This window comes from Schistocerca piceifrons, chromosome 7 (assembly GCF_021461385.2).
Source record: "Schistocerca piceifrons isolate TAMUIC-IGC-003096 chromosome 7, iqSchPice1.1, whole genome shotgun sequence".
Taxonomy (NCBI): Eukaryota; Metazoa; Arthropoda; class Insecta; order Orthoptera; family Acrididae; genus Schistocerca; species Schistocerca piceifrons.
In genome coordinates this window covers 406144582-406158790 of record NC_060144.1, presented here as the reverse complement: position 1 = coordinate 406158790, position 14209 = coordinate 406144582, and the positions used below count along the sequence as shown (strand labels likewise).

General features: G+C 39.8%; 1 protein-coding gene across 2 annotated transcripts in view; it reads right to left on the bottom strand.

Moving 5' to 3' along the window:
- Window positions 1-8804: 8804 nt before the first annotated feature.
- Window positions 8805-14209, bottom strand: part of LOC124804702 (SURP and G-patch domain-containing protein 1) — a 152409-nt gene continuing 147004 nt past the window's right edge. For both annotated transcript variants that reach the window (XM_047264960.1, XM_047264961.1), the window contains exon 13: window positions 8805-9699. In XM_047264960.1, coding sequence (XP_047120916.1) covers window positions 9673-9699 — 27 coding nt within the window. In that variant the 3' untranslated portion in view covers window positions 8805-9672. The remainder of the gene's footprint in view (window positions 9700-14209) is intronic.

Here is a 14209-nt window from a genome sequence, read left to right as displayed (position 1 = left end):
AAGTTCCCTCAACCTATGATCTTCTATTAGGATTTGCTTTGTCTTATAAACTGTGAGAAGACTTTGTAACTCTTTAGTAAATGGAATACTAAGAAATTTTAACAGCTTCTTAAAAAATAAATCCACCAGAGGAGCAACTAATCAGTTCCTTGACGAATGTCATGGGAAGCAAGTAACACATGATAGATCTTGGAAAAGCTTTTAGCTGTGTTAATATTAATAGCATATTAACAATGTAATAAAAAGATTGATTGCTACTTACCATAAAGATGACGCATCAAGTTGCAGACAAGCACTATTAAAAGACACTTATACAAAGTTTTCGGCCCCAGCCTCCTTCCACAAAAGAGAATCACACACACTCATTCACACAAGCAAGCACACCCCAGGCACACATGACCGCCAACTCCAGCAGTTTGGGCCACAATGCCGACATTATTCTGGCCCGAGCTGCTGGAGTTGGCGAACAAGTGTGCGCGAGGTGTGCTTGCTTGTGTGAATGAAGGCTGTGGCCAAAAGCTTTGTGCAAATGTCTTTTCATTGTGCCTGTCTGCATCTTAACGTGTCACCTTTCCGGTAAGTTGCAATCTGTCTTTTCCTACATTGGTGATGTTCCTACCAGGAATTTCCACTGTGTAATAGCACATTGTAAATTAATTGTTGAATATTGGTGTAAGAGGTATTACGCATGATTTTATTATATCTTATCTACTTAATGGGAAACAGTTTGTAACGCTTAAAACTGAAACCACTGATGTTAAGTGCGGTGTGCCTTAAGATTCCACACTAGAGAAACTTTTCCTTATTATACAAGGTATTTCAGGAGGAATACTAAATGTTTTAGGAGGTGGCACTATATACTAATTCAAACAGAAGATTCCACATAAAGTTTGTTCTACTTTTCTTGGTTACAGACCTAAGCTGATCACAGATGTAAGTTTTCATTTCGCCTTTTGACACTCCGGTTGCTAAGGGTTTATTTATTGACTAAGATTATTATTTTGAAACTGAAGTTGTGCTCAAATTTAAATTAATGAATTTTTCAACTGATACTGTGATTTATGAATCAGTTCTACTGTATCGTTTAATCATGTTGTATGGATTCCAAAAGCTGAGATGGTATTTGTATACAGGTTCTCTAATGGAAATGCTGGTGCTGCTGTTTCTTCTTGTAGAGAATACTGTAAACAACTTACAAACTGCAGAGTACCAGATTCAAGGTGTACGTGTGTTTTCGCTAGAGTGTCTGAGATTAGTGGTGCATTGACCAGTCATATTCCATCTGAGCATGCAAATGAAATGCGTATAGATGAAATATAAGACATTCAGTTGGTGAAACATCTTCCTTTAACAAGCACTTACAGAATTTCTACACGTATCAGTGTTCCGCCTACAAGACTGTGTTGGGCATTAAGTATGCATGCCCCTACCCTTATCACCTGGAATTTTGTCATTGACTAATTACAAATCATTCAGTAATCCTATTAATACTATTTGCTGATGAATCCACTTTCACTCGTGATGGTATCAATGACACTCGTACGTCATATCCCATTGTGGAGACACATTTTCAAGAATACTTCTCTTTACAGCTGTGGTGTGATAAACAGTCAGCTGATCCTGTTGTGTTACTGCATCATCTTACAGGGTCCCATTACTGAGACATTCTTGAAAATGAGCGCCCAGCATTACTAGAAGAATCTATTTAAGCTACTGGGATGAGTTTTTCTTTCACAGTTGGATGCTCACACATCCCGGTAGACAGGTGACACATCATCTAAACCAAACATACCCCAGAAGATGGAACAGCAGAAATACCTGTAATACCACCCCCTAAAATATTTACCATTCCTCTTGGAACACCTGGTATATGTTAACAATAAAGCATACCTGCCAACTTCTCAAGAGGGCTATCAGTAAAACTCAAGTGCAACAAAAAATCTATTGATTTTCGACGTATCTCGGCTTGAAGAAAGTAATAATATTACTGGGTTACAAAATACAATAATTCGTGCTTTAATCAAAATACTTCAATGAAATCACTTCTACTTAAATCGTAGGCCGATGATTACATCAAACAATGGAAAATCCAGGATGGAATGTAACAATACCAGAGAAGGGAAGTTGCTACTCACCATATAGCGGAGATGCTGAGTCGCAATAGGCACAACAGAAAGATTCACACAATTAAAGCTTTCGGCCATTAAGGCCTTTGTCAGCAGTACACACACACACACACACACACACACACACACACACACACACACACACACACACACACACACACACACACACGTAAACGCAACTTGCACACACGTCTGCAGTCTCAAAGAGCTGAAACTACACTGCGGGCAGCGGCACCAGTGCATGATGGGAGTGACAACTGGATGGGGATAAGGAGGAGGCTGGGGCGGGGAGGGGGAGGGATAGTATGGTGGGAGTGGCGGACAATGAAATGTTGCAGTTTAGACGGAGGACAGGAGAGAAGGTGTGGAGGGGGGAGGGGATAAGTAGCAGAAAGGAGAGAAATAAAAAGAAATTAAAAGACTGGATTTGGCGGTGAAATGACAGCTGTGTAGTGCTGGAATGGGAACAGGGAGGGGCCTGGATGGGTGAGAACAGTGACTAATGAAGGTTGAGGCCAGGAGGGTTGTGGCCTTTTTAGCTTCCTGCAAAAAGTCTTGAGAAAACGTTTTGTCGTAACAGGGACCAGAACTCCTCGTCTTAAAAATAGAAATGCATTTCAGAGATTCCTTGGACATGGATGATCTGAACTCTGTTCTATTTTTCTTCACAAGGCTGAAAACATGTTCACATTCTGCATTGCTGTGAGGAATGGTGAGAATAAAGAGCGTTAGAAATTTGGTTATACTTAAGAAGTGCATTGGTTCCACAAATTCTTGATATTTGTGCCCAACTGGAATCACTTGCAGCATCTTGATTTGCAGCCAAAATGTCTTCTGCCTGAAGAGTTGCGAAATGCCTCTGAAGCTCATTCACAACCTCATCCGTAGTTTCATTCTCTTCCTTATCTAACACGAAAGGAAACTTTTCCAAGAAAAAACAGATCGAAGAAAACTGTGCATCTTCAGTTTTGTCTAACCTAGCAACTTGGGCATGTTCTATCACATCATCCTTGAGAGCAAACTTGATGATGTGGTCACAAGCAGTACAAAAGTAGTTTCTCACTGATGAAAAGAAAAGGGATTTATCTTTATCCTGGAGATCATTCACTATGTTTGTAGTCTGAAATATCTAACTCTTCATCACCTCTTTGATTTTGAATCAAGTTGTACTCAACTTCAAGCAGTGATGAGCTTTTGACAATTTTGGGCTTAACAAACTTGGTGAGTAACTGCCTTAGCAAACCCATTAGAAGTTCTAATGAAAAGTGAACTTGTGGAGAAGAAGTCTAAAGGGCAACTTGTCAAATAAAGGAACATTCACATGAAGGACAGTGCGGAACATAAACAATTTTTCCTCATGTGATGAACCATAAGTCTTACTTTTTACGATGGGTTTGTCAAATCTGAAAGGAAATGCTATTCTTTTAGGAACATGTGTACTCTTTTTTGTTCAACTCTATGTATTCTGAAAGATGTCAAGCTTGTGGAATTGTTTTGGGTACATATTACTTCCTCCTTGAACAAAGAAAGAAGCATGTCCCACTGGTCCAGTAGTATATCCAAAAATCTGCCTAAAGATAACCACCTAGTACATCAGAATTTTCTTTGCCCCTTTATTGTGCAAGTTCTGAAGGCATTCTTTTCTTTTGACACTCTTCTCTAAAAAATAAAATATATCGACAAGGATCTCACCGACTGGGGCAATGGAAGTGTCTGATTCACCCGTCTGCTTTGACCTGTGACATAATAGGCGCAGAGTTTTTTGAGTTGGTTGTGTTTGTAGATGTCATGTTGTTGTGTTTGGTGTAGCCCTCTAGTTGTGTATGTGTACATGCAAAGTTTAACGTATCATATTGGTTTTCTTTGAGGTTTGGTTTTGATCATGCTAACGTGGCTCTGAGTTTACAGAACTGGTGCAGTGACACAGGTTGTGAAAGTGTTTTCAGTGAGTTACCAAGGTTTTTTTTGTTTCTGTGTTTTCTGGTTTTGTTAGATCTTATTAGTTTGGTGTTTGTTGTGCGGAAAGACGTTTTATTACTTTTTTGTTAGGTATGGATATGACAGTAAAGTTCACGAGCGTATCATACAATCAGAGGTGATATGGTGCCTGTCACGAAATTTCTGCAGATGTTTGGTCTTATTGCAGAATATGTAAGGTGTCACATTTTTGGCAACTACATGAGGCTGACAAGAGTTCCTGCGGCACAAACCTGGGACGCATATATGTGGCACCGTCGGCGCGATAATATCTGGTGTATGATTAGATGTGGTACCTCGTTTGAGAAATCTAGGTTGGCCATGAGAGAGATTTTCTTGCCCACCTATTACTTTTTGTTATAGGTCCTCTTAAGTTTTTGTGCGCACAAGACTAGTGACAGGGAGAGAACTCTTTTGGATTCATTTTCGTTTTGTCGAGAGGGTTGTTCGGAGTATGTCAAGTATAGGGGGAAGTTGGTTGGGTCGGGGGTGGTTGTTAAATTGATTGTATCACAGTTTGGTAAGAGAAAGTATTGGAGGGGCAGTTCTCAGGTTGGTCTGTGGGTGTGGGAACACCGATTGTGTTTTTAGGATTTTGTAGGATCATAGTCAGGGGGAATTGGTGGATTTGATTGAAGAATATACTGAGGAGGGTATCATTATAGTTTCTGAAGCATTTTCATCTTCTAGGTGTTTGGGGACAAGGTGTTGTAATCATTTAGTAGTTAATCACTGTATTGATTTTAAGGATTATGAAACTGGGGCTTGTACTAACATGATAGAGGGTTTTGGGGGGACAATTAAATCAGTTACAGATAGGGGGTAGAGGTGCTCTTCCAACCTGCAATCTCATTTAGATGAGTAGTGCTGGTGGAAGAGCACCCTGAGAATTACTGTATTTTTCGCACGATTTTTGAGGGCTGTGGGAAGGATGTACAGGCGGGTGATGAGTTAAAGAGGGTTGGGTGTTTGGGGAGGGGGGTTGTGGGTATTTGTTGTGAGGTTACTGGGGCAGGTTATGGGTTGGAGGAGGGGGGGTTGTTTTGAGATTATGTTGGAGAGGACCCTTATGGTTGTGATTTTTTTTTTTTAATAAGGTGTGATTGATTTTGGTTTATTTGTGTTTGTGTGTGTGTGTGTGTGGGGGGGGGGGAGGGGGTGATTCAAGTGATTTAAGGTTGGTTGATGGACAGATGGCAGGCTGTGGCTGTTTTAGCAAATTTTTTTGTTTTGGTGTGTGCAGGTGGTGGCCAAGATGGCACTGTTGGAGGCTTCTGTTGGTAAGTAATTTTTGGTTTGGTTTTATTCTGTAGTAACTGTGTTGTTGTGTGTGTTGTATACTCATGGCAGGTCGGTTGTGTTTTAATTGATGTACTGAACAAGGAGTTTTTAAGTGCTGTGGTTTTCGTTCCATTGTTTGGAACTGTCGGTGTTGGTTATTTGGAATCGATAGCTGCGATTGAGCTACAGAGGATAGGCAAAATAATGTGAACAGTGGTAGTAACGGGATGGTTGTGTTTTATGGTCAACAACACAGGTAAGGCACATGTCGCACTGTACTGTGTGCGTTCAGTGCGGACTAGGCACTAGTGCAGGTTGTTTACAAGTAGTGCACACTTCGTACTTGTATTCAGAGACTGAGTTCCAAAGAAGGTAGATTGTGGGGGCCTGATTAGCTGGTGGGGGCCTGATTAGCTGGAGCATCAGTAACCAAGACAGCCAACTTATTGAATGTTTTAAGAGCAACTGTTTCAACAGTCCTGACAGCCTACACAAAACATGGATAGACATCTTCATGTAAACGTAACAGTGGGCACAAATCAAAATTAAATGACAAAGACCATCATACGCTAATGCGAACTGTGTCAAAACAAACAAAACTACAGCAGTTAAAGTGACTGCAGAGTTCAGTAGCCATCTATGAAACCCTGTATCTATTGACACTGTCTGCCAAGAACTCCATAAAGTGAATATTCGTGGACGAGTTGCTATACTGAAACCATTAGTGATGACAATCAATGCAAAGAAACATAAAACATGGTGTCAGGAGCATAAACCCTGGACGGCTGATCAGTGGAAACACATCATATGTTATATCCAACACTGGGCTCAGTTTATGTGAATGCCAACAGAAGCCTGCAATCCTGATTCCTTGATTCCAATTGTTAAACATGAAGGTGGAAGTGTGATGGTCCTGGCAGCCATATGATGGTATTCTGCTGGTCCCACCATTAATCTCAAAGGCCTTGTTACAGCCAACGATTATGTGAACATTTTAGGTAATCAGATGCTTCCCATGATTCAAATGATGATGCCCAACAATGATGCTATATTTCAGGATGATAATGCACCATTCACACAGACAGGAAAGTACAACCGTGGTATGAAGAGCATGCAACTGAAATGCAGCGTCTCCCATGGCCACCACTGTCCCCAGATTTGAACATTGTCAAACCCCTGTGGGTTGTATTGAAGCACAGACTCTGAAGCAGATTTCTGCCTCCCTCGTCAATATGAGAGTTAGAAGAAGTTTTGATCAAAGAGTGGCATAACACTCCATTGATGACTATACAATCATTACATGCCAGTATTCCAAGAAGAAATTTAGCTGTATTGCGGGTAAATGGACGTCCAATCCCTTATTAATAAACCATTCCGAAGAAAGTACAGGTGTTCACAATATTTTACCTATCTCCTATACATAGGTCAAGGGAAATGTCTGATTGTACTTTTTGGAATTGTAGATGTTGGATATTCAGCACTGACAGCTGCAGTTGAGCTAGAAAGGGAGAAAAAATTGCCTTTTGCATGGTACGTAGGTGTGTTGTTAATATTTCACATGGTGGAAGAAACGATTTAAGTAATCATGTGAAGTGCGGTAAGCACATAAGTTATGTTAGATAGAAGGAAGATGACAAGAAAATCAACACCTTTTTTGCCAAGTCTGGAAATGTTGACAGTGACATAATTAGGGCTCTGTGCCTGAGAACAAATGTCTCAATATGTACTGAAATAGCGAAAGGAATCTGGATCATTGAATGTTGCATAAATTTATAACAAAGTCTCAAGGCAGTGAAACAGTTCATTGAAACAGGTCAAAGCACACAAAGTCGTAAGCCACTAAATAAATACAACGCCAAACTCGTGAACAAAGAACATGCACATGGTAGTGGTAGTGGTAGTGGTAGTGGTAGTGGTAGTAGTAGTAGTAGTAGTAATAATAATAATAATAATAATAATAATAATAATAATTACAACAACAATGAAAAATAACACACACACACACACACACACACACACACACACACACACACGCAGAATGACTGTAATTAGCCCATACATGGTCAAAGAATGTGGGCTAAATCACAACAAGCTTATGGAGCGGAACAAAGAATTTGCAGAGCATAGCCTGTTGATACATAAGATTCACATGGACGAACTGTTATCCCTGCTTTAAATTCAATTCCAATGATGACACAAACATCACATGGTTAAAAGTACCAATCATATCAAAGAGTGAGTTATCGACTGTCATAGATTTGTCTTTGAGCCACCCAAACAAACAGTTGTACAAATTGTGATGACTATCGAATGTTAATGTTTCATATTTTTGTTCACAAAATCATAAAATTATGCAATTTTCGTAAACTTTATAGATAAACCATAAAAGTTGGCAGGTCTCATAAAGATTTTGACTCTTTGTTGTAAAATATTCCTTTATACAGATGTTACACTAGTTGATTTCCAACATAAAGCCTAAGAGGAATAAATGACCTGCCTCAGCAGCGTTATGAATGATTTCAATGAATATCATCTCTTTGTAATTATCAGTAAACCATCAGACATGTAATTTTGGAAACAGCCATTTTAGAAATTTTGAATTACTTTTATATGATCTGTAACACTTACACAGATCTGCAAAGGATGTAATTTTTGAATGAGTGAGATGTTCCAAGAAACTTCAATGGAATGTCTGAGTGGATCTGCAGTTGCCAGATTCCAGAGAGCAGGAGGAGACTGGGGAAAAAAATGAAAAATGTTAGCAGCAACAGTATATTAAAGTATCAAGGTCTTATTTCGAAGAAAGATAACTCAATGTAACAAACAAACAAAACTATTTGTGTGTGTGTGGAATGTCTGAGTGGATCTGCAGTTGCCAGATTCCAGAGAGCAGGAGGAGACTGGGAAAAAAAAATGTTAGCAGCAGCAGTATATTAAAGTATCAAGGTCTTATTTCGAAGAAAGTTAACTCAATGTAACAAAAACAAAACTATTTGTGTGTGTGTGTGTGTGTGTGTGTGTGTGGGGGGGGGGGGGGGGGGGGGGGAGACCTGAGCCTAACAAGCAGATAATGATGCAGATAAATGCAATTTAATTCATTCTTTGTTTTCTCGACAAATCTTTTGTATTTCTGAACTGATTATAAGCCATTTTCCTGCCCAATGTGCAATCTGCAGAGAAAACATATTTTTAAAGTACTTCTATTGGTCAAATCTCAATCATCTGCACATTCAGCTAATACCAACAACATTATCTGCATATCTCATATTTTACTTTCAACTTTACATTTAACTGCAAAACACACACACACACACACACACACACACACACACACACACACACACACACACACACAGAGAGAGAGAGAGAGAGAGAGAGAGAGAGAGAGAGAGAGAGAGAGATTAAACAAAAAAATGGAAATGCTAATGCAATATGTATTTATTGGTGGTTATAACTTCACAATTTGATGCAAATAAGAAGTACCACAAAAACAATTTCCACAAATATCATCCTTTCAGTATTTACACAAAAAAGATCTTCAGCCACAACACCTTTTCATGCCCACTCTTACTGTTATCACCACACTCATAATATTTATATGAAAAATAGACTTGGATATGAAAATGACAATTTAGTGAACAGCCAGCAAATTCATACATGTTATACCAATGGTTGGACAATCTATAAACTGTTTAAACAAAAACAAAGAAATGATAGCTCAATAGGTTGCTACTACTTTATGAAGGTAAGAAGTTTCACCCATTGTAGGACCAGTAAGAATTTCCAAAATAGATTTACAACAGTAAAAAAATTAATTGTCAGATGCATTAATGTAACTGATTTTCTTACCCCTTCACGAAAAAAAAGTTCTCAGATTTTGTGACAAACCTTGCATTTCACAAGAATACAACCAAGTGGGGAAAATAGTTACACATGACATATACTTATAATGAAATGTAATGTGCAAGCTTCCTCCAGTCTCCCATGAACTTCCAATTATGATGACTAGCATACAAATAGACATTTATTGGTACACAAAGTAAATCTCTCAAATACAGTAAAGAGTTTATGTTATAAAAAGTATATCTGCAGCACAAGGCAAAGCAACACAGCTTTCTCAACAGTTCATACAAAAATCTAACCACTTGATGCATGGATGTTTTATGTGCTTCAGTGGCAGGTCAAAGCATCTTAATTCATACATATTTCCCAGCCTGAAGTACAAATTCTCTTGACAGTCTACTGTACAAGCAGTGGCACACATCTTGAAAACTTTTGTTGCAGGTCTTCAGTAGTATGGCCGCCTTGGATTGTTCTGAAAAATAGTAATTGTACAATTCAGGAAACACTACCACAGCATCTTACGACTATTATCTATCACATTTTACATCAAAAATTATGTAAAAAATTCAAAATTTAGAGACTTTTCGGTACACACTTTATACCCACAAATTACTTATTGTAATCAATGGGCCGAAATTCTAAGTTCCATTTCAGTGCTGAAAATGGCATGGTACCATTCCTTAACAAACAAAGAACTTGATATGAAGCTTCCTGGTAAAGCACTTGCCTGCGATAGGCAAAGGTCCCAAATTCGAGTCTTGGTCCGGAACACAGTTTTAATGTGGGTGGGGAAGGGGCGGCGGTGCTGTTACTGTATAAGTGCTGTCAAGACAACACCAATCACTTGATTTAATTCTTGTCAGAATTGCTGTGGTACCCAAAAAGAGCAAATATTTCAGTAGTCTAATATATAATGCACAATATCCATTACAAAATCAATGAAGATCTTGAGCGTGTATGTGCAGTCTGCCTCTCATGAATGCGAATACTGGCTTGAATTAACTCTTCGACATGGCACACTTTCAACTGAGGTGAATGTGCTTCTCACCCTGATCTTTGCTCTTCTTGCTCAACAGTTCTGCATTATCAAATTCTTGGGATCAAAACCACACCTATTTTCGTGGCCGTTCTCTCACGCCATTAACTTTCATTAGTTGATCTCTCACTGCAGCTGCGGAAGTTTCCTTTAAATGCAAAAACCTGATTACACTTACTGGATCTTTTAAAGCGACTAGGTTCGGCAACTTTTTTAATCAGAATAATTGATAATTTTGAGGCTACAGAAATTAGTAAGTTAACATAACTTTGCATACTTTCACTCTCTGATGTCATATGAAATAATATTTTGGGGTAACTCAACACTTAGACAAAAAATATTCACTGCTCAAAAAAAGTGGTTAGAATAATGTGTGAGGTTCATAGCTGCACGTCTTGTAGGCATCTTTTTAAAAGATTGGGAATTCTTACAACAGCCTCACAGTACATTTATTCACTAATGAAATTTGTTCTCAACAGCTTGGACCAGTTTAAAAGCAACAGTGACATTCATGATTATAATACCAGAAAAAAAGAAAGAATTACACTACCCTTTACTCAACCTATCTTTGGCACAGAAAGGGGTAAAATATGCTGCTATAAATTTTTTTGACAAATTACCAAATAAATAAAATGCCTGACAGACAGCAGTAATAGCTTCAAAAATAAATTGAAATCATATCTCCTTGACAACTCGTCCTATACCATAGATGAATTCTTGAATAGGAATAAATAAATCTATTAATATAATATATGCATGTTGTGCCATTTAAGGGAATGGGGTAAATAATAGAAATATTCATCTTTAACACTGTACTGTAATATATATATGAATATAATACAGGGAAACATTCCACGTGGGAAAAATATATCTAAAAACAAAGATGATGTGACTTACCAAACGAAAGTGCTGGCAGGTCGATAGACACACAAACAAACACAAACATACACACAAAATTCAAGCTTTCGCAACAAACGGTTGCTTCATCAGGAAAGAGGGAAGGAGAAGGAAAGACGAAAGGATGTGGGTTTTAAGGGAGAGGGTAAGGAGTCATTCCAATCCCGGGAGCGGAAAGACTTACCTTAGGGAGAAAAAGGATAGGTATACACTCGCACACGCACACATATCCATCCGCACATACACAGACACAAGCAGACATTTGTAAAGGCAAAGAGTTTGGGCAGAGATGTCAGTCGAGGCGGAAGTACAGAGGCAAAGATGTTGTTGAAAGACAGGTGAGGTATGAGCGGCGGCAAATTGAAATTAGCAGAGATTGAGGCCTGGCGGATAACGGGAAGAGAGGATATATTGAAGGGCAAGTTCCCATCTCCGGAGTTCTGACAGGTTGGTGTTAGTGGGAAGTATCCAGATAACCCGGACGGTGTAACGCTGTGCCAAGATGTGCTGGCCGTGCACCAAGGCATGTTTAGCCACAGGGTGATCCTCATTACCAACAAACACTGTCTTCTGTGGGAGGTTCTGGGTTCCCACCAACAAGCAACAGTACCTCTATTATGACAGCTGCCACCCATTCCACATCAAACGGTCCCTTCCCTACAGCCTAGGTCTTCGTGGCAAACGAATCTGCTCCAGTCCGGAATCCCTGAACCATTACACCAACAACCTGAAAACAGCTTTCGCATCCCGCAACTACCCTCCCGACCTGGTACAGAAGCAAATAACCAGAGCCACTTCCTCATCTCCTCAAACCCAGAACCTCCCACAGAAGAACCACAAAAGTGCCCCACTTGTGACAGGATACTTTGCGGGACTGGATCAGACTCTGAATGTGGCTCTCCAGCAGGGATACGACTTCCTCAAATCCTGCCCAGAAATGAGATCCATCCTTCATGAAATCCTCCCCACTCCACCAAGAGTGTCTTTCCGCCGTCCACCCAACCTTCGTAACCTCTTAGTTCACCCCTATGAAATCCCCAAACCACCTTCCCTACCCTCTGGCTTCTATCCTTGTAACCGCCCCCGGTGTAAAACCCGTCCCATGCACCCTCCCACCACCACCTACTCCAGTCCTGTAACCCGGAAGGTGTACACGATCAAAGGCAGAGCCACGTGTGAAAGCACTCACGTGATTTACCAACTGACCTGCCTACACTGTGAAGCTTTCTATGTGGGAATGACCAGCAACAAACTGTCCATTCACATGAATGGACACAGGCAGATGGTGTTTGTTGGTAATGAGGATCACCCTGGGGCTAAACATGCCTTGGTGCGCGGCCAGCACATCTTGGCACAGTGTTACACCGTCCGGGTTATCTGGATACTTCCTACTAACACCAACCTGTCAGAACTCCGGAGATGGGAACTTGCCCTTCAGTATATCCTCTCTTCTCGTTATCCACCAGGCCTCAATCTCTGCTAATTTCAATTTGCCGCCGCTCATACCTCACCTGTCTTTCAACAACATCTTTGCCTCTGTACTTCCGCCTCGACTGACATCTCTGCCCAAACTCTTTGCCTTTACAAATGTCTGCTTGTGTCTGTGTATGTGCGGATGGATGTGTGTGTGTGTGTGTGTGTGTGTGTGTGTGTGTGTGTGTGTGTGTGTGTGTGCGCGTGCGAGTATATACCTGTCCTTTTTTCCCCCGAAGGTAAGTCTTTCCGCTCCCGGGATTGGAATGGCTCCTTACTCTCTCCCTTAAAACCCACATCCTTTTGTCTTTCCCTCTCCTTCCCTCTTTCCTGATGAAGCAACCGTTTGTTGGAAAGCTTGAATTTTGTGTGTATGTTTGTGTGTCTATCGACCTGCCAGCACTTTCGTTTGGTAAGTCACATCATCTTTGTTTTTATTAATGATTGAATATAATAGAGGGAAACATTCCATGTGGGAAAAATATATCTAAAAACAAAGTGATGTATCATATGTGCATTTCTTGTGCACTGACACACTCCACATCATAATGGCTTCCATACTGTGCAATTGATCAATGGTATATGCAACCAACTAACTAGCACTTAATTTGGCGACCATCTATCTCCATGTATTGATGTAGTTTGGAAAGCTTTGACAGTCTCTTCTATCTGACCATATAATTTATATTTGTTTGGGAAATTTATATACCTGTGAGAGCCCTTGTTACCCTATTTACTGAACCCCACCCTAGTATTTCAATAGAGTAAGTGTGCACTAATACATGCAACATATTTTGGTGGTATTTCCCATTTGGGCTAATTAGATGCAATTTTCATTTCTTACTACCACCAAGTTGGATAAACAAAGTGGTTGGAAGAGAGAAGAAGGTGGAACAGAGACTTAGAAATGAAACTGTTCAGTGCACAAATGATTTAAGTGAAATTCAGTTTCCAGATTACACACATGATGGTAGAAATTACTTGTGCCATGTTTTGGACATGGACATCTCTGACTACAGATTCAGGTTCAATTTCTGGGATTTCTTAGATTTTTATGAAATGGAAGTATATGGATCAGAACCCACACTGCCTCAAGAGATTATTTCAACAGAGCACCTACAATCATTTTCAGGTGATGTTAATGGTTGGCAAAGACCCCAACCAGGTGCTAAGTGTCACAGCAGAATATGTAGCTTGCATGAGGAGTAGGTGCTCCTTTGAAATATTGTGAAATTTTAGTGTCGCCTTCTTAAACAATGCCTCTTAGCCTCAGAAGCACACAGCAAGAGGCAGTATTTTCAGCGATTTCTTAACGCCTAGATTTCCTCCTGTAAACCCCCTTACTGAATGGTTTTTTAACGTGATCTCCCACAGTTTACCACCAAATTCATGTAGTGTCGCACTGACTGGAACAATATGTGCTGTTTTCCCATTTCATGTAATAAAGTTCCAAGGTGTATTACATTGGAGACAAAAGATATTTTGTATATTCTTGCCCTTTCAGTCCTCAGTGCATAGTATTTGCTATATTTCTCCTGTTCACTATAGTCTGAAGACAATTTCCAAGCAATTGGTG